Source organism: Antennarius striatus, chromosome 6, assembly GCF_040054535.1.
Source record: "Antennarius striatus isolate MH-2024 chromosome 6, ASM4005453v1, whole genome shotgun sequence".
NCBI classification, from domain to species: domain Eukaryota; kingdom Metazoa; phylum Chordata; class Actinopteri; order Lophiiformes; family Antennariidae; genus Antennarius; species Antennarius striatus.
The window spans coordinates 3,408,931-3,429,340 of NC_090781.1; the positions used below are offsets into that span (position 1 = coordinate 3,408,931).

Here is a 20,410-nt window from a genome sequence, read left to right on the forward strand (position 1 = left end):
AACACAAGCAGCTGGAGGTGCGACAACCGATGGCACTCCAACACAAGAGGGGGGCTTGCGTCTGTCTTCCTGGGCAGCTCAGGCAGTCTGGTGGGGGGGGGGTTATGGGGATGCACGGTGTTCACATTCACACACATGCACGTCATTACCTGCCCGTACACCTTTGGCATGGTCGATTCCCCGGGGCTCCGGCGGCTTCGATGCTGCGGATGGGAGCCGGAGTCCGATCCGCCTTCAGCCGCGCGGAGAGCGGCCAGCGGCGGCGCCGGAGCCGCGGCGCCACCTCCATCTCCCAGAGATATCTCATCTGCGTGTACCGTGAAGAAGCCTCTGTCCTGCGGTAGAATGAAGCGTCGATGCGGGTGGAGGCGAAGAGTCGACGGCTCGATCCCAGAGACCCCCAGGACGAGCAGGCAGAAGGCGCAGCGGAGGGAGCGCAGCATCCCGCCAGCTTGTGGTTTCGCCATGTTTGTGATTGTTTGGGGGAGAGGAGCAGCTCCTTCTACCGGCCGCTGCGCCTCCGACGCTGCGTTCAAAGACGCGGGAATGTCGGGAAGGACGAGCATTCCCACGTCAAAACACGCTTTTCTCTCCAGCAGCATCATGTATATAAAAATACAAACCCAATATCTACAAATTTTAAAAAAAGGGAAATACTGTATACTGATAGTATATAAACATTTAATTTTGTGAGAGCAGGGAACAGGTGGAGGAGAGGCTAGAGAGGTGGAGGTTTGTCCTGGAAAGGAGAGGAATGAAGGTTAGCCGCAGTAAGACAGAGTACATGTGTGTGAATGAGAGGGACCCAAGCGGAAGAGTGAGGTTACAGGGAGAAGAGATCAAGAAGGTGGAGGATTTTAAGTACTTAGGGTCAACAGTCCAGAGCAATGGAGAGTGTGGAAAAGAGGTGAAGAAGCGTGTCCAGGCAGGATGGAACGGGTGGAGGAAAGTGTCAGGTGTGATGTGTGATAGAAGAGTTTCAGCTAAAATGAAAGGAAAGGTGTACAAAACTGTGGTGAGACCAGCGATGTTGTTTGGTCTAGAGACAGTGTCACTGAGGAAAAGACAGGAGACAGAGCTGGAGGTAGCAGAGATGAAGATGCTGAGGTTCTCTCTGGGAGTGACCAGGAAGGATAGGATCAGGAATGAGTATATCAGAGGGACAGCACATGTTAGAGGTTCTGGAGATAAAGTCAGAGAGGCCAGACTGAGATGGTTTGGACATGTCCAGAGGAGAGATAGTGAATATATAACCCTAACCCATGTGAAAGAGACGCTGTTCATCTGAACTATTTCAGTGGAGTGAAGAGCAGCAGCAGTTTGGAGTCACATCATTCACTTCAGACAATGACTTTGTCATATGATCAGACTGAAGACATGCTCCTAATATGCTGTTCCTCCTCCTTACCTCCCACAACTGTGAGCTCAACAAGAATGTTTGTTGACAGCTGTTCTGGTTTTGAGGGCCTTAAATGTACATGTTATTTCCAAGTATAATTAAAACTATCAAGAAACAACAAAGCCAACAAAAGAGTCAATAAATAAAACATGATGACAGCAATAGAGAAATATTCTGTAGGAAGGGCTGATCAAACCTAACCCCTATGAAGCTTCAGGAAAGACTCAGAGACATTTCTGGATGTGTCCGTGTTGAGTCACCTCATGTTCATCCATACTGATAAACAGGTGAAGCAGACGACACACAACATGTTCATAGGTGAGTTTCACAGGTGTCTGATTTAGCTTCAGAATGAAGAGATGAGTGTTGGTGCCTAGATTCTTTGGTGCTGGAACACAAGGAATTAGCATACTTCTCTTAATGTCAAATAATTTCTTTAATAACAAGTCAAGCAGGCCTTAAATCTCCCGTTGCCTCTATCTTAAATCCTGTTCATCCCAGCATCGATGTTTAAACTGAGGGTTTAACTGTAAGCCTGAAGGCTTCACACTCACACAGCCTCACTTCTTTCTGACAGGATAACATTCACAATAATACTATGAATAAGAATAAAATTAATACAAACAACAACAATAATATTATTATAATAATCAACAATAAAAACAAAAATATAAACAATAAATCTAACAATTGTACTGTATATATAAAGTATATATAAATATAAACTCTGTATAAGTGTGTGTATATAAAGTTTTTATAAATATATTTACTTTATATAAATGTATACTGGTTATGTATTTATATGTTTTTTCCAGGATATATATTTCAGGATATATATATACAGTATATCCTGAAATAAACATATAAATGCAACATTTATGTTTTTGCTCCTGTGTTTCACAATCTCAAAGATGTAAAACATTTTCAATGTACACAAATATCTCATTTCCCAAATAATCTTCTTTTTATTTTGTTGACAAATCTGTCAAAATCTGTTAGTGAGCGCTTCTCCTTCTCTGAAGTAATCCATCCCACCTCACGGGTGTCGAATCAAGATCCTGATTCGACAGGGTGATTATTCCAGAGGTGTGTCTCTACATTGGATCGAGTGGCACATGGTGGCAGGCATGTGTTAAGGACAACAGGCACAGGTGCATTTTATTGATGTCATTTTGAATGAGCAGAGATATTGTGATGAGATCCTGAGGCATATTGTATACCATTCATCTATGACCATCACCTGGTGTTGCAAGGATTCCTGGACGCTGAAAACATCCTAGTTCTTGTGTGGCCAGCATTCTCACCGGGCATGTCACCCACTGAGCGTGATTCGGATGATCTGGATTGGTATATATGACGTATTACAGTTCCTGCCAACAAGCAGCAACGTCACCCAGTCATTGAAGAGAGCTTAAAACGTAGCTGAGGGCAGCTTGCTCTTATTTGGCTTGGATGCAGCGTAGAGACCACAGTGACCTTGTGGGCACTGTGTGTTAATAGATTACCTATTTTATCATTTCTGGTGAATCCAGACAACAATTTTGAGCTTTCAAGTATTAATATTAAAAAAACATTTCACATCAAGAAAATCATTTCTTTTGTTGAGATGTATCCAGAAGTTGTATCTATTTTTTTTATTTTAGGTCAATTGAGAACAAGTTCTCATTTACAGTGATGACCCAGACAGATAGAGACAAATTAGAGTGATCAATTCACGTAAGTTGCATGTTTTTGATGGTGGGAGGAAGCCGGAGAACCTGGAGCGAACCCACGCAGACGCAGGGAGATGATGCAATCAAACCAAGGACCTTCTTCAGCTCTACCCACTGGGCCACCATGAGAAAACATGTGCTTTAACTAATAATGATGTTTACGTGACTATTTATTTCTGCGACTGCAAGCACACAGTCAGCCATGATGTATGGAAATAGAAAAATAAATGATTCCCCTTTCTGCTGGGAACCCAGTACAAGAAAACAAAAAGATGTCTCATTCAGACTGTCGTCCTCAGACTGTAACTTAGATAAAATTGAAGTAAGATATTAAAGGAGCTTTAGTTTTATTCACATATGTCCCACAGGAATCAGGTCTTCCTTGCTGTCAGTCCTGCTGTTCACATTGAAAGAGCCCCAAAATAATTCCAGTGTAAGTGATGAATAAAATCATTTCACTCACTCATTTCACTCACAGGATACGTGAAAATATTCCACAATCGTCTATCTTTAGCTTTTGTTGATTTCAACATTTGATCTATATCCATCCGCCAGAGGAAAATCAGAAGGGAACTATTTGATCTGTACAGAAACTGTTTTTGTGGAAGTAAGTTATTATTTAGAAGTGTAAATTATGAGACAAGATATGTATTTTATTCATCCCCTACTGGGAAATTTGGATGTCAGGGCGGCATGTGAAAGCAAAGCAAACAGAATACACACCACATGAAATGGATTGGCTGTTTTCTGACTTTCTCCCTGGACGAGCCGGTTTATCACAGGCCCCAATGAAAACTGTTTCAGGAGGTGAAGACCGTCCGACAGCTGATTAAATGCCGGATGTTATTCCATCTACATTGATGTCAGTTGTATGTCAGCATCGGACGATTGACGACCGTCTTTGAACGCCTCACGTCGGATCTCAGCGAACGCGTGTTTTACTGTTACACCAAATGAAAACTCTCAGAACCAGATGTTGACATTACAAATACATAAATACATATTCCACCGGGAATAGCAGCATAATGTATGTGTATGACATGTATAATTACTCTCGAAAGGTACACGCCGTGTGACGTGTGCTCTCATGCAGGCTAGATTTCATCCTTAGCAACGCCGTTTTACTTGACTTCACGCGGGGCTCTGAACGCGCCACTCAGGCGCTCGCGCGCCGCTGCTCCGTCTCTTGAGATGAATTGAAACTGGCGCCGTTCAGAGCCCGAGTGACGGACACAACGTCGTTGTTTTCCGCGCTCAAACGAACCATTCTGTGTGAACCAGTCTGTGTGAACCATTCTGTGTGAACCATTCTGTGTGAGACATTCTGTGTGAGACATAAACCCGGTAGGATAAACCTGCTTCACACCGCACTGCTGCACCTTAACCATTAGCGGGCTGCTAGCTTAACTTGCGACTGTTTTATGTTGGCTTACTAGTTCTGATATGTTAGCTAGTTTACATATGTTAGCTAACTAGTTTACATATGTTAGCTAACTAGTTTACCTACTTAAGTTGACCAGTTTACATATGTTAGCTAACTAGTTTACCTACTTAAGCTAACCAGTTTACATATGTTAGCTAACTAGTTTACATATGTTAGCTAACTAGTTTACCTACTTAAGCTGACCAGTTTACATATGTTAGCTAACTAGTTTACCTACGTTAGCTAACTAGTTTACATATGTTAGCTAACTAGTTTACCTACGTTGGCTAACTAATTTACGTGTTAGCTAACTAGTTTACATATGTTAGCTAACTAGTTGAACTACGTTAGCTAACTAATTTACATATGTTAGCGAGCTAGTTTACATATATTAGCTAACTAGTTTACCTACGTTAGCTAACTAATTTACATATGTTAGCTAACTAGTTTACATATGTTATCTAACTAGTTTACCTACGTTAGCTAACTAATTTACATATGTTAGCCAGCTAGTTTATATATGTTAGCTAACTACAGTATTTTATGTCAGCTAGATAGTTTACATATACAGTACTGTATGTAAGCCAACTAGTTTATATATGTTAGCCATACAGTTTTCATATGTTACCTAACTAGTATATATATATATATATATATATATATATATATATATAATTAGCTATCTAGTTTACATATATTTTAAATAAGTAGTTCATATGATAACAAGCTATTTTATATTTACTGTATGTTATCTAACTAGTTCCTCAATGCATGCACAGGACAAAGTATAGTATCTGATGTTAAATCGACTAATTACCAATTTAAATATATGTTGACAACGTTATAGTTAGTCCCTGAAGATAACCAGCTTTGTTGTTAGCTTTCTGTTGATAAAAGGAAGGAATTGGGTTAAATGGTTTACTGGGTTAGTTAGTCAATGTCTTGAGCCAGATAGAGGAGCTGGTTTACTGGACAAACTGGACTTTACTACTCTCTATTGTCGGCGAGAGACATTTGGGATTAGTAGTTATTCATTTGTCTAACTTCACATTTTCAGTAAAGGCTAGATCTAAAAGAAAGAAGCAGCACAGATGGCAGCAAAAGCAATTCCATCTCAGAGACAAGGGAACAACAACAAGCAGACCACAACCCAAGAGGTAAGAAGTCCGAAGGAGAGCAGCAACCTGTTTATTTATTTATTTATTTATTTTCTTTCTGGAGATGTTATTACAACAGACTACACACCTTCATCACATTTGCAACATCATCAACAACATCTGAGAAAAAAAAAGGGCTTGACGGGTAGAAGCCATTTGGCTTGCAAAATTCCCATTCCTTAAATCAACAAAGACCTCTCTCATTACAATATGTTGTCAACCAATTCATGGATAAAATTTAGCATTTGATTTATTTTGGCACATTGTTGTTTTAAACCGTCCATTCAGTCCCAATAGACGTATGTGTCTGCACATGTCTTCATCTAGCCAGTGTTCTTACAGTACCTGTACACACTGTTATGATTATAATAAACAATAAAAATCTGAAACATTAACCATCATTTCCATCTGTTCTGTAACCTTGCAATGTAAATTCTTTAGATCCTTTTTTAAAGGCCGGTAGCGTTCCTAGACTCCTAGAAGTTGTTTGTCCCAATTGTTGCATAGTTTGACACTGGTAAAAGAAAAAGAGAATGTTTTTAATGTAGTTCTTGCTTTCTTCTGTAAAAATGCTTCTGTAAAAGAGTCAGTGAAATGTCACATGTGTTCTGAAGGTCCTGAAGGTGTGCATCCCATATTTCTTTTTAGTTAAAGTACCTTATTTTGACCTGTTTGGTGACAACAGATCACAGGTAAATTACAGGTCATTTTGGCCACATCAGAATTTTTCCAGGGACATCTATATCCATGTAGATTATGGATAGATGATACTATATCGATAGATAGTGATAGGTAACCGGCGCTCTTTCTGTTTGAAAAGGTGGAATGCACACCTGCTACTCCAGACAAATCTCCACTAAAAAAGAGAAAGCCTTCCTGCGAGCCGACCCTGAAGTCAGCAGATTTGTTTGAGGTTACAACCACAGGTGTGTAGATGTATGTCACAGCCAGGTAAAAAAAGGGCTGCCAAGACACATTAAAGGCATTTCTTCACCTTTCAATGGTTTTAACTCTTTCTTCCCCTGTAACACACTTTGGTCAAGGTTTTGAAAAGTGCTCTTTTAAAAGGTGGTTCTTATTATTATTCTAATTCTTCTTATTATTATTATATGTTATCATTATTATTCCTATTATATTAATAGTAGCAGTAGTAGTAATAATAGTGGCATAATCATAGTTATTGATATTATGTTAAATAATATTACTGTTTTATTAATGGTATTGTAATTCTTACAATTATTTATTTTATTATCCTGTCAGAAAGAAGTGAGGCTGTGTGAGTGTGAAGCCTTCAGGCTTACAGTTAAACCCTCAGTTTAAACATCGATGCTGTGATGAACAGGATTTAAGATAGAGGCAACGGGAGATTTAAGGCCTGCTTGACTTGTTATTAAAGAAATGATTTGACATTTTAGGGAAGTATGCTAATGCCTTGTATTCCACGAAGCAGCACTAAAGAATGTAGGCACCAACCCTCATTTCTTCATTCTGAAGCTAAATAAGACATCTGTGAAACTCACATACAAACACGTTGTGTGTCGTCTGCTTCACCTGTTTATCAGTATGGATGAACATGAGGTGACTCACGGGTTTAGGGCCATCTCCTCAATGACAACACACCAAGGGGTTGCTTCTGCAGTGCTGTCATGCTAAGCTAAACGGCTCAGACAAGTCTTTCCTGAAGCTTCATAGGGGTTAGGTTTGATCAACCCTTCCTGCAGAATATTTCTCTATTGCTGTCATCCTTGCTTTTATTTATTGACTCTCATTGAGTTCACAGGAATAAACATGATCCTTAACAAATAATGACCTCTGGTGGTTGATCTGAGGAGTTTTCATGGGTGACCCGTGTTTCTGCTTCTGTCACAGCCGCTAGAAAAGACATCTGCTCTCTGATGACGACATTATCTAACCTGTTAAGGTAGGTCACATTGATCACCTGTGTTTCAATGCAGTTCTCAGGTCTGACGCTGCTGTACGTCTATCCTGACCTCTGACCACCAGAGGGTCGAACAAACACGAATCACTGTACGTTTGACAGTCGTGTCAATTCGTGATGACACGCCCCCCTTAGCCATCACTGGCTGCAGGTGATCATGCTACATCGATTAGCGTACCTGTGCTACACGGGATTTTGCGCACTCTGTAGTCGATTTATGCCTGTCATGATGGTACGTCATCCAATTGCTTTCTTAATATTTTAATTCATAGTCACTATGTTGAGCAAAAAAAAGTGGTCAGACAAATATGTGCAACGTGAATTTACATGTCCTGTGTAACGGAACGTGATGGGAGTCAGCGTTCTGCATGATTTGCAATGTCAAGTTGAGCAACTCTAGTCTCGCACTGGCAAAAGTAAAGGAACACTTCCTTAAGGTGGATGGAAATAAAAAAAGTTTTTTTAGTCAGGGTTCGGTGAGTGAGCATATGAAAACCGGCAGGGTTCGGTACCTCCAACAAGGTTAAGAACCACTGTTCTAGGAACTAGACTTTACTGAGGGTGGTTCTCTTCAGGACCCAAATCAGGACCTTTAGCAGATAGTTTAACTCCTGACCAGTTCCAACCCTGATCTGATCTCAGGTCAGTCTGGATCATTATCATCTGTTACCTATCAGCAGGGATGTTGAAACATTCTGGATCACCAGATCAAGATCAGATCCTGTCATTGTGGACATTATTCATGAAGTTGAATTAAATCTAGTGATTGTTCAATAATGGTTAAAAAAAAATCACTCTCGATCCAAATGATGATCCGGACGGTCAACATGGATTAGCCCTTTTCTCACGCCCTACCTGAGGAGCGGATGTAACCTGTATGGTTTCTGGTTTGTTGCAGAGAGAGAGCCGTGGCTGACACCTCCCAGATCAAGGAGCTGGAAGGTATTCTGGTGGGAGCTGCAAATGTGGAGTCCCATCTCAAAGAAAAGAAGGAATATCTGAGGCAGACATTGTCTGTGATTTCTGATAAGCTTCAGGGTTGAGCTGAAGCTGGTTGTGTGTATTACACGTGTCCTCTGCAGTTCAAATGTAGGATGTATTATATATTATATAATATTATTGAGAGTATTTTCTATTAACTGAGTTTGCTTAGTTTTTTTCTACAAAATCTCAGAGTTGTTCCTCTGATATTTCCCCACAATAACACAAAGGCCATGAAATGAGAAAGGAAGCTGCTTAATGTTCAGTTTGCATAGATGTAGATACTGTATTACTGTTCACCAAGGATTAAAGTGGCTAAGAAGTACAGAACTGTGTTATCATTTTGTAAAATAGAAGAACAAAAGCAGGAGAAAATTCCTTATTTTGGAGAACACAAGAAAATCTTTCCACCCCCAGACTCGAGATCAAATTCCTTGTTTCCTGTCACATGACTACTTAGAACGTCTCTGTTATGAATTTAGTGGTTATTCCAACAGATGGTCAACAGAAGGCGCCAGTGAGCTTCATGCATACTGTTCAATCGTTGCAGTTGGAGGCAAACTGACCCGTCCATCTACTGCTGTTATGACAACTTTTCCTGACATCAGTCGCTGATGTTCCATCCCTGAATGACCAGCACCTCCAGTTCTCCTGCACGTCCATACATGACGAATGACATGCCTCAATTGTTTTTAGGTTGACGTTGTAACATCTGTTCAGAGACTACAGATGAGTGACTCTCTGGGCTAGAAGTGTTGTCCCTGTTAAACAAACTGATCAACAAATTAAAGGAATCTCCCCACGTATATATTTGAATAAGCTAACTTGAAAACCTCACGCTGTCATGCTTCCAGGGTCTACCCAGAAGTTCGGGCCGAGTTAGCTCCAGTCTTCACTTTTGTCTGTCTCTCGTAGAACCGTTTTGGCTTCGTCAAATATAGCAGTTGTGTTCTTTGATTGTGACGGACCTCACGTTGTCGTGCGGGGAACCCCGAGGCTTGATTCACCAGGACCGAACTCACGAAGCCGGTGTCTGCCCGGATGGCTGGACCGTAACGCCGAAGCGGCCTTCGTCTTAGCGTTCGTCCGTGCCACACACTCTGAGCCGTTACGGCTTCGTCCAGACATGGGGGTTTGTTTTCTTGTGACAGCGAAGAAAAAAAAGAAAACAAAGTCTGATATTACGGTTTTAACATAATTTCCATGGGTTCCCGCTAGTAAACGTATAACAGGAGAAAAAAGCAGGTCCAGTTAATCTATGTCTTTGGCCTCTTGTCTTTATGTCTTGGTGTGATGAGGAGACAAAACCTGGCCATCATTCATCAGTCAGAGGAGCAGCTGACTTGCGAACACTGTTGTGTTCACACAGCCTCAAAATTATGTTTGTGTGATCAAAGCAAGAACCAAGAAGTGAGTTCAGCCTGGAAATGCAGATGCCTGGGTGTGTGGTCACCTGGGGGAAATACCAGTGCACAACTGTGCTGGCTGGGGAGGCCGTTCATGGACAGGTAATATAGCCCACAAGATTATTTCACACGTCTCGTGTAAAAATGGGGGGTTTTTTTAAACGTTTTTCCCCCCAAAAACCTGATGCTTGATTCTCATTGCCTCAAATTGTCAAATAAGGGAAAAATAGACACAGCGTTCACTGTTCCAAAAAAAATGGTTGTCACCCTATTTATTTTTGTGAATTGGCGAAGACACACTGAAGGCTGTGTTGATTGTATATAAGTATGAACACAAAGACAGTTGTAGACAGGATTACTGGTCTTTCAGACATTTGCTTTCCCTCTTGAGTAGTTTCCACCTCCGTTTGCAGTGTGGTGAGTTAGCTCACGATTGAGATGTGGACATGACAAATAAATATTTGACATCCAGAAGAGTTGTTTGTATTTTGTGCAATCCCAGAGAGGATGTGATTTAAAGTTACTTGTCTTGTACAGACGCTTACATGACGCCTAAAATCTAACTTCTTCTTGAAATTGCACCAATTTTGTCCTCAACTAATTGGAAGTGTTTTGTCGTAGTGGAATATTTGTGATGTGAACATTTTCATAATGCGATCAAACTAAAACAAGCTGGACTCGTCTTGTTTTGTAGTGATTTCGCTTTGATTTAACCAAACACAGATGAGGCCCGTGGATCACCGATGAGGACCACCAGGATCACCGATGAGGACCACCAGGATCACCGATGAGGACCACCAGGATCTGGTGCTGGAGGAGAATGAAACTAAAAAAGGGAAAACTGAAAATGTGTGTGGACCTGTTTGATCTTCTTTCACTTCCGCAAATTCTCAAACAGGGCAGCACGTGGTCCGGTGAAGAGCGGGGTATAGCGCCTGAGCAAGCAGGAAGTGCTCCATTCATTTACCCGCCATCAGAACTGCACCTCCACGGGGCATCCGTCACCTGTTTGGGTACATCTGTTGACGTCAGGTAACGCAGGTATTCTCCTTTATAACTCATTTATAAGACATATATAACTGATTTGTGAGGCAAATGACAGAAGTTCGACCGTCGGAAGGATTTAAGTCTCAGGGCGGATGCTTCTCATCTCTTGACGGGCGCGCGGAGAGCTCGCGCTCCCAACGATGAAAGCCGGTTTTTTGTGACGTACAAGAGGTCTGGTCTCAGTCACGTGTCAGAGTTCTGCTCAGGTGTGTCAGAGTTCTGCTCAGGTGTGTCAGAGTTCTGCTCAGGTGTGTCAGAGTTCTGCTCAGGTGTGTGTGGCTCAGGCGGCAGATTTTGTGTCAAAAACCTGATTTTAATATCTCTCTCTCTCTCTCTCTCTCTCTCTCACACACACACACACACACACACACACACACACACACACACACACACACACACACACACACACACACACACCTCCCTGTATGTAAGAACAAACGAGACGACTTGCTGCCTTTCTCTTGTCGTTCCAGGGGCCCCTGATGGCTGCTGAGAGCTGCTCCACTGTTCGGTTATTTCTCGTCACTGAGGAAGCCTTTTACTTTGAAGGTAAATCTTGTTTCAAATTTCATAAATTATTAATAATATAACATCATTTTAGTTGTGTATGAGTGATAATGGCACCTAATTCTAAAGAATTAAGACGTATACTTTTTTTGTATGTATATCACTTATGTGAAATCTGATGCCATGTACCCTTGCAAGAGGCAGGGTACACCCTGGATGAGTCTCCAGTTCACAGGAACATCTGTTTAACAGAATATATTATATTGTATCTACACCTGTTTTAAATGACTGTTATTCTCCAATTTGTTTTATTTTTTGCGCGAAACTCTTGACATCCTGTCTCTGAATGTCGGCTGCTTCCTGAAGAGGCTGAAGACTGCACAGGTAAGAACATTTTATCTCATAAATATACAGGTTAATAAAGTTAAATGTTGTGCAGCTGTGGCTTTTGTCCTTCATTGTGTGTCTGTAGTTAAATATGTGCATGTTGTAACGTGTTTTTCTACCCAAACATAGATTTGGAGGAAGATGCCTTACAAAAGTCTGTCTTGCCGGTTGAGCAATATTTCATCGTAAGCAAAGACAATAAATTTCTGATTTATTGTTCTGAAGATGGGTTTGAAATGAAAAACCTGAACACCCAGCAGTCCCAGTCTGGTAAGAGGCAACCCCTTCTGGTTCTCTCACCCATCAGCTTTCAGATACTAAGAATCTATTTAAGTTGTTCATCAGGTAAACAGACCATGACTCCCCATTTTCTGTGGACAACATTTAAATCTTCGTGATGTCATCATGATGGAAGAGATTCAGGTCCAGGCTGGACCAGACGTGTGCCCGGGTCTGAACTGATAAAAAGACACGTCTTTACAGTATTATATATTCATGATAGATGAAATGTGACTGAAGCCTAACGTTGGCCAGCTGTTTGTCCAGCTGTCGGTGTTAAAGAGACTATTTTTACTGCATCTGGACCAAAATCTAACCCTAAGTCCTCACCTCTCGAAAAGTCACTGAAGGGGCGTTGGGAGATGTTCTGACCAACAGGCAGTAAAACAAACAGAACTCTGTGGTGCAGGTTTCCGGTAGTCTCTTTTTGTACACGCCTCAGTGTGCAGCATCTCCAGCCTGGAGGTGAAAGTCGATCCATCGTCGGATCAGGATCCGACTCGGGCCAGTCATTCGGTCACACGCTGAAGTCTCTTTCGCCTCTCTTTGTTTTTTAGGAAACAGATACAACTTCCAGATTTACAAGAACACTGAAGGGGGGGGGAAGGGAGGCAGGTCGGTAATGCTGTATGCTGAAAAAAATGGCAAGAAGATAATGGTGTGCTGCAACGACAAGCGTGAAATTCATCCTGTGGAGATGGTGAGTGTGGACTACTTCGTAAGAAGAGTTAGTACATGTAGACCTCTGCCTGAACTGGGACCAGTTCTGGCTTTGCTTGTCCTGTCTGGCGATTAAATGTTATTGGTGGGACCACACACCAGCGTTGTTACATAACAGAACCAAAACCTTGGTGTTTTGTACCTCATTGTGTTCTCTGACTTGTTATATGAACTTGGGTTCTTTAGGTGCGGCAGTTAATGACAAACAGGTAAGTTGTGGAAGAGAATCATTTGTTATGTTCCTCTCAAGCAGAGCAATAAAAGTTAATGATATCTAGAAACGTCAAGTCACCACAGGTGTATGATGCCACCGGAGGTGTTTGTTGTTGTTGTTGTTGTTGTAAAAACCACATTTCCAAGTTGAATCAGGAACATCTTCCCTGCAGGATCTTCCACTCAACATCAGTTCCAGTGCACACAGGGCGGTGTTCAACCGGAGGAAGCTGGCGGATTCCAGGTACTCGCTGGAGTCCTCCATTTACCCCAATACATTTCTGGCCTTTGAGCCTGATGAGAAGAAGAGTGGTGTGAGCAAACTGGTCCTGCGTTATAAAGGAAGAGATGATGTGGACGATTCTACGGAGTTTTTCTTAAGGTCATGAATTCACCACAACCAAACTGTTTCATCCTTTTCCTATCCGCATGTCAGCATTTTAGATTTGTGATTTATTAAAGTCAATGACAGAAAAAGAGGGAAGAATGATTTTTTTTTTAAACTGGAATTTAATGGTATATACTGTAGTTTTTAGTCATTTCAATGCTGTTAACGTTCAGCCTGCGCTGGAGGTTATGTACTTTAAAGTGGAATTTTGTGAGGTTTAAAATGAATTACGATACTAACAAATCATCTATAAAAATGTTGCATTTATTTATTGCATGGATTTTTATTTTATTTGGAGTAATTTGAGCTTTTTAAGAAGATGCTAGCTTCTGTTTCTTGTCTGAAAGAATAAAAATGAAAATGTAAAATCTGTAAAGCTGTGTTTATTTTGCTGAAGAAGGAACATTTTATGATATGAACCAACAATAAATGAAAGCAAATGAAGAGCATGCAGATTATTTCTGGAGGAACAAACAGAAGTCAGATTTGGACACGTGTTCCCCCCACAAAACATCGGTGGCGTCATCATCATAAAGCTTCAAATCTGAGTGAATGCAGCATTAGAGTAGTAGTGAGTTACCAGACATGTCAAATCTCATCAACCAGAAGCACAATAATTCAGAAAATATTAAATCAGTGCAAAAGCAAAGAAAAACACAAATTTTAATCATTTTATAATAATGTCATTTCTAAAGTTGCGGTTTGCTCACTCGCACAGTGGAAGGAGAATATTTTATACATGACTACTGATCCCATAATAGCATTCATATGATCGCTGTTGCTGTCTGGAGTGATGTTTGTCTGTAGAGGATGGCTGATGGGTGGACGTCAGGTCTGAATCAATAGCAACCAACTGTTATTTAATCTGTGGCATCGGCTGTAGTGTCTCATAGGTTCAAGAACAGTACTTACACAGTGCGACACAAACACAACACGCAAAATTACTATCAGATCAAATAGCACCATCTGGTAAGACAACAGAAGTCATGGATGGTTTCAGATTCTGGACAGCTGTTTGAATCTCCATGCAGTCGCATTTTATTCACATCGAGAAGAAACCGACCTTCCACATGTCTGAGGAGAAAACGGCTGCCAGTTGCAATCTGTAAATACTGGGGTAGTCATATTTTTATCTATATATAAGAATGTACATGGAACAAATTCAATGTTTACAATCAGCCAGGGGGAGCGTGCCCCCTCCCAGCATTCCCAGTCCAATGTTTCCTCATTTGCTCCAGAGCAAGGCGATGGCTTTGCAGATGCCCACATCATTGTAGTTGAAGTAACACAGACCGGCAAAGGTGACCGTGGACAGCAGGAAGAGGCTGGCGTTGGCAATCTTAATCTTTGAGTCGCCGTGAACGTAATCTGTCAGCACCTGTCCGATACCCCTAGAGGAACATCAGCAAACACAGTGTGTTAGTAACACGCAAACACCTGGTTCGGATTCACAGCAAAGATACAGCAGCACCGATCCACGTTCCAGGAAGTCGCATGATCAAACAAGGCAGTCAGAGACTTTAACATCCTGCGACACACCTGAATTCAAAATTTTACCCTGACCTACACATTTTTGTGCCTCTGGCTTCCTGAAAATGTTGCTTTTTGTTTTGTGATTATAGCTCATCAGGTTTCAGAGATGTGTACCTAAAAAGGTATCAAAGTGAAAATGTGACCTTGACCTGGTTTTTCAAGGTCAAGGTTGTGATCTAATTTTCATTCCCTTTGCCTCCCTGAATGTAACGCCTTTTGTTTCGTCTTTTTATCTTATTCAGTTCTTGAGATATGTGGGAAAAAAATGTACAAAAGTTGAAATTTGACTTTGACTTAGTTTTCTCAAGGTCAAGGTCAACATCTCTTTGCTGCCCGAGTAATGTGCTTTTCTTTCATCTTTCTATCTGCAACGGTTGTGAAGGTATTTGGTGGACGGACGAACACACAAACACTCTTAGTTGACTCTCAGCCTCCAGTTAAACCGTCCACGTGGTCACGTCTAGTCAAAACCCTCCGTAACACACTGACGTCCTGTGCATCATGTTACCATTTGGTCCAGCATGCTTCAACTCATTACGATGGCAGCAAACGACACTGGAGCAATTGGTCAAACTGGTTTGGGTCACAGAGCTCCTGACTGGTCTACACCTGCCGGGTCTTTTAGTTTGCCTTCTAACTGACAGGGGAGCACATCGCTAAGACGCTAAGCTAAAGCCAGCTTCTCAAGCTTGCAAACAAGACCCAGGAGGAACCAGACCTGAATGAATAGCTGCCGACAGCTGAGGCCTTAAACCTAACCTGCACCCTCCCACCCACCCATATACTTCCATGGCATTAACTATTGTCCTGTAAGGGTCAGCGAACAAGATAAATCTATATAATGAGCAGAGATGTCTGGGAAAGAATTTGTAGCAGCTTTCAGAGAACTTTTAACCCGCTAAGAGGGGAAGGACAGCTTTAGGCATCGTTATTCACAAAACGGGCAGGGGAAAATGAAATATGAGAGATTCCACATGTCTGAGCTCCTTTCTCTGGCTGGATCCAAGCTAACCAGTCTTACCAGTGTCCATGCAGGGTGAGGGCAGCTGCCAGGGAGTAGTCCATGACCGGGCAGGGGTTAAAGTAGGCCACAGGTCCCATGGCCAGCAGTAGGACGCTCAGGGCGCGTTCCGCTGTCCAGTGCAGGGAGGCGGCCTTTGAGCCGGAGCTCGCTGTGGAGAGTCAGAGTCAGTCGGTCTCTTTTGAAGACAACGCCAACAGCATGAAGCTTTACACGTGTGTACATTCTGTACATGTAAGGAAAAAGTGTCGCTACACTGAATTATGGAAATGGTAGGGTAGCCAGGAATGGAGCAGTGCCACGGAAACGGCACAGGAGTGACGTGTTGAGATTCAAGCCCTCCAAACAAACCTCTATGAGAACGCAACGTTTGTCAGTTCTGAGGAAGAGTCGGTGAGTGACCCCCTGATCCAGATGGGGGTTCCCGTGGGTGAGACCTGGTGGCATGAAGCAGACCCCACCTGACCTGGTGGCAAAATAAAGCCGAGTCTCCAGCATCCGGGCGTGAAAGCAAAAAAACCCCCCAGCTGCCATCAGACGCCACCAGCCCACCTGTCACCAGAGAAACCTCCTAGACCCCGACCCAAATCGCCGACACCAATGAGTAAGCTCTGCTCACACTTCTCACACACACTCTTTTTGGGTCAATTTTATGTTTTAAATCATCTCCATCTTTGTGGACGGTGAGAAATCTCAGCTGACTTCCCATCGGCTCCGGGGGGGGGGGGGTAGATAGAGACTCTTTACTCTGACTGTCCCTTTGACTTTCATGCAGTATCAGCAGGAACGCCCCGTTTTGAAAGATGTTGTTATTTTACTTTACGACATCTCATGTACAACTTTTACACCAGTAAGAGAACTCAGACACTTGAGGGGTTTCTGCTGGAGGATGTGGTCTCCAACAGGTCACACACAGGATTTCCTGTTCTATATACAGGGCGCCCTCATTCCTCGCGGTCAATGTGTTCCAGGAACCACACGCAATTAATGAATTCCGGGATAGTGCGACGAACTTTATCTTATCATTTATGGTAACTTAAACGTTTCTGAACCCCCCCCATCCTGATATTAACCCACCTTCTATCTGTATCACCTTTAAAACACTCTGATAGACTGTTTAACGCATTTTAGTGTCTCACGGAAATCCGAGACTCACGGAATGAGCGCACTTCTGGATGCCGTCAGCCAATAGAATGCGCGTACGGTATCACGTGACTGCCTGCTAAAAATCCATGAAAAAGTGATGTCGCGAGCGTTGATGCACAAATGCACGAGGGGGCACTATTATTATATTTGTATTATACGTGCATACTACGGCATGTGCATCTTCCTACATGTGTGCTGCTGCGTACGTGTCCTCCCTACATGCATGTCCTCCCTACATGCGTGTAATCCTACATGCGTGTCCTGCTGGACACTGTGGGTACTGACCGTTCAGGGCCTGCGAGGCGTGAATCCTGGCGGTCAGCATGTAGGGCTGCTCCTGGTGTCTGTGAGGTACGGCCAGCGGCCTGACCAGCAGAGAGCTTTGGTAGAACAGAGCTGAAGAGAAACAACACACACACACACACACACACACACACACACACACACACACACACACACACACACACACACACACACACACACAAAACATCACCGGTTGAATTAACAATCACATAAAACAACCATCCACCCACTTAAACTTTGTTTTGCATGCATTTATTATTATTATAATATTATTATTATAGTATGAATCATTTTATTTACAGTACTTTGTAACTTATTTATTACTATTAATAAATTTATGTATTACTATTAATAAACTTATTTATTACTACAGGCACGTCAGAATCCTCCAAACGCGCATGCGCACACCGGTGCTTCTCTTGGCGCAGCTTTAACCTCCATCGTAACCCTTTTACGCCAGGCTCGGACAGTGTGATGTCACCATGATAGTGTGATGTCACCATGATAGTGTGATGTCACCATGATAGTGTGATGTCACCATGATAAAAGAACGTGATGCTGAATTCTCCTCGGTGCGCATGTGAACGGTCAAATGGGAACGTGTCAGTGTTTCTGAACTTTCTGGAGTCTTTCTTCCCTTCGTGATGTCATCATAACACCCCTGAGCTGGCTCCAGAATCGACCAGAATATGGCCAAAGCGTCACCCCACGCAGTCACGTGAGCAAACGTGACCCCCAAAATCCACAACACGCAGGAGTACTCACGTTTGACACCTCTGCGACACACAGAACTCAACCGGACGATGGCCGCCATGATGATCGACTAACCAAGGTCACCACAGTTACCCGGATGTAGATCCCACCGCAAAGATTTCAACAGTTAGAAGAGATCAGCAACATCGACACAAATTTTTAAAATAGACTGACTGTGTAAACATGTGTTTTTTTTATACAATATTGTTGATTTTCAGGTTAAAATCAGGTAAGAAGTGATATTTTATAAATATATATGACCTTTTTTAGTTTTAATGAGTGAGAACTTTGCGACTGTGAAGACTTGGAGTCAGCTATCTCTCACTCAGCTGAATAATCTTTGTTGTCGTCATCTCTTACGTCATGCTAGTCCTCTGATCTCCAAACTGTGAAAGCCCATGTAGCCCCCGTGTGTGTGTGTGTGTGTGTGTATGGGGGGTGTAATGATTTGTGTGAGGAGGTACTTCTAAGGCCGTCACGTCCACACGTTACCGTGTTTCAGCGGCCCAGCAGCGGGAGTGTTGGAGCCGGTTCGCCCAGACCCAGCAGCACCATGGACAGTTTAGCCAACATGAGCGCTTCGGAGGAAGCGGAGCTCCAGCGCATGATCTCCGTACAGCAGCAGAAAGTGCAGTTCCATGAGCAGGTCTGTATGCTAACCATGCTAATGCTAACCACGGAACAGCAGCGCACTTTGTTTACTTCCTTTTTTTCTTTTTTTTACCATAACACGACATGTACATAAAGCATTTCTGACAGTTTTTGTCAAAAATAGAAATAACGTCCAATATGAACATTTAAATCACGTGTGTCAAATTCAAGGCCCGCGGGCCAAATGTGGCCCGCCACATCATTTTACGTGGCCCGCCAGAGCGTAAAAGGTCAGTGTCTAAAAATAAATAGGTCTGAGGTGTTCTTTGACCAAAAACTACGTTTCCCACAATGCAGTAATTCAGCCCATTTTAACTTTGAGGAAACCATTTTGAACAAAGTTAATGTGTTGGCTTGTGTTTGTGTTTGATGTTGTTTTTCTTTATTCATTGATAGTTTGATCCTTGATTGATGGAGTTCTGTGGGTTTAATAACCTGACAAATTAAAAGGGTTTATTTTATAAGAGTAACAAGCAAACATTTTTTTCTGTGCAACTGTAATGTTTGTAACTTGAATAATTAATACATTAGTTATTTAAGATAACTAATATTTTAAGAGTTATTTAACATCAAGGAGTAGTTACATTTATTTTACATTTGTAACTTAACATTTACTTACATTTATAAGTTACATCTGGCCCTTTGAGGTGGGGGAGATGAAGATGTTGAGCTTCTCTACATCTTCCAACCTGGTCACTTCTCTAGGGGTGACCAAGTTGAAATGGATCATAAATGAGTTAATCAGAGGAACAGCCAAGGTGAGATGTTTTGGAGAAATAGTAAGAGAGAGCAGATTTTGATGGTTTAAACATGTCCAGAGAGAGAGGAGTATATTGGTAAAAGGGTGTGGAGGATGGAGCTAACAAGGCAAGAGATAAAGAAGATGACTGACATGAAGCTGGTGAGGTGGGCGTCCGAAAGAAGGAACCCTGGAGGGTTGGAGTGGATTCGGATGAACTGGGCTGAGAGGGCAGCCGCTCTGCAGTGTGATCATGTCTTTATGTGCCAGTAATGTCAGCTGTGTTTATTCCAGGTGCACCGGTTCACTGACATCTGCTGGGATAAGTGTGTGGACACCCCCGGCTCTAAGCTGGACTACCGCACTGAGACGTGTCTGCAGAGCTGCGCGGAGCGCTTCATTGACACGACCCTGACCATCACCAACCGCATGATGCAGAAGGGCACGCATTAACAGGACGGAACCGCAGCAGGACCACGTGAAGAAATCAGGAAAAGGAGCTCTTCACAGACTGCTGTTAGAGTGTGTGTGTGTGTGTGTGTGTGTGTGTATTGAGAAGAAATGTAATGTGACATTAGTGAAGGGACACATGTTCAGTCCCATTGATGAACCTCATGTATGAAAGTAAAATGACAATATGACAAAAAACAGATCACGTCTGTCGTGTGTTTTATGTCCATCTTAAAGGCTTTTAAAGAAAGTCGGT

General features: G+C 42.3%; 4 protein-coding genes across 7 annotated transcripts in view; 2 read left to right on the top strand and 2 right to left on the bottom strand.

Annotated features, from left to right (window-relative positions):
- Nucleotides 1-468, bottom strand: part of sorl1 (sortilin-related receptor, L(DLR class) A repeats containing) — a 58,229-nt gene extending 57,761 nt beyond the window's left edge. For all 3 annotated transcript variants that reach the window (XR_011035558.1, XM_068317238.1, XM_068317237.1), the window contains exon 1: nt 150-468. Coding sequence is in view for 2 of the 3 variants with exons in the window: in XM_068317238.1 (XP_068173339.1) it covers nt 150-467 (318 nt within the window). In the remaining variant the exon portion in view is untranslated. The remainder of the gene's footprint in view (nt 1-149) is intronic.
- A 3,792-nt stretch (nt 469-4,260) lies between these two features.
- LOC137597086 (uncharacterized) lies at nt 4,261-8,947 on the top strand. 2 transcript variants are annotated; one of them, XM_068318022.1, is made up of 5 exons: nt 4,261-4,383; nt 5,592-5,691; nt 6,512-6,617; nt 7,561-7,612; nt 8,529-8,947. In XM_068318022.1, the coding sequence occupies exons 2-5, from the start codon at nt 5,626-5,628 to the stop codon at nt 8,671-8,673; spliced, it is 369 nt and encodes a 122-aa protein (XP_068174123.1). In that variant the 5' UTR covers nt 4,261-4,383; nt 5,592-5,625; the 3' UTR covers nt 8,674-8,947. The 2 variants fall into 2 exon arrangements, with proteins under 2 accessions (XP_068174123.1, XP_068174122.1); XM_068318021.1 differs by having other exon boundaries at nt 4,268-4,455; nt 8,529-8,945.
- A 4,979-nt stretch (nt 8,948-13,926) lies between these two features.
- On the bottom strand, nt 13,927-18,420 carry sdhdb (succinate dehydrogenase complex, subunit D, integral membrane protein b). Its single transcript, XM_068318196.1, has 4 exons — nt 18,327-18,420; nt 17,544-17,654; nt 16,113-16,263; nt 13,927-14,949 (listed from the first exon to the last, which is right to left on the bottom strand). Exons 1-4 carry the CDS (start codon nt 18,373-18,375, stop codon nt 14,784-14,786), a joined length of 477 nt encoding a protein of 158 aa, XP_068174297.1. The 5' UTR covers nt 18,376-18,420; the 3' UTR covers nt 13,927-14,783.
- A 286-nt stretch (nt 18,421-18,706) lies between these two features.
- On the top strand, nt 18,707-20,356 carry timm8b (translocase of inner mitochondrial membrane 8 homolog B (yeast)). The gene is made up of 2 exons (XM_068317670.1): nt 18,707-18,960; nt 19,999-20,356. Exons 1-2 carry the CDS (start codon nt 18,868-18,870, stop codon nt 20,155-20,157), a joined length of 252 nt encoding a protein of 83 aa, XP_068173771.1. The 5' UTR covers nt 18,707-18,867; the 3' UTR covers nt 20,158-20,356.
- Nucleotides 20,357-20,410: the final 54 nt, after the last annotated feature.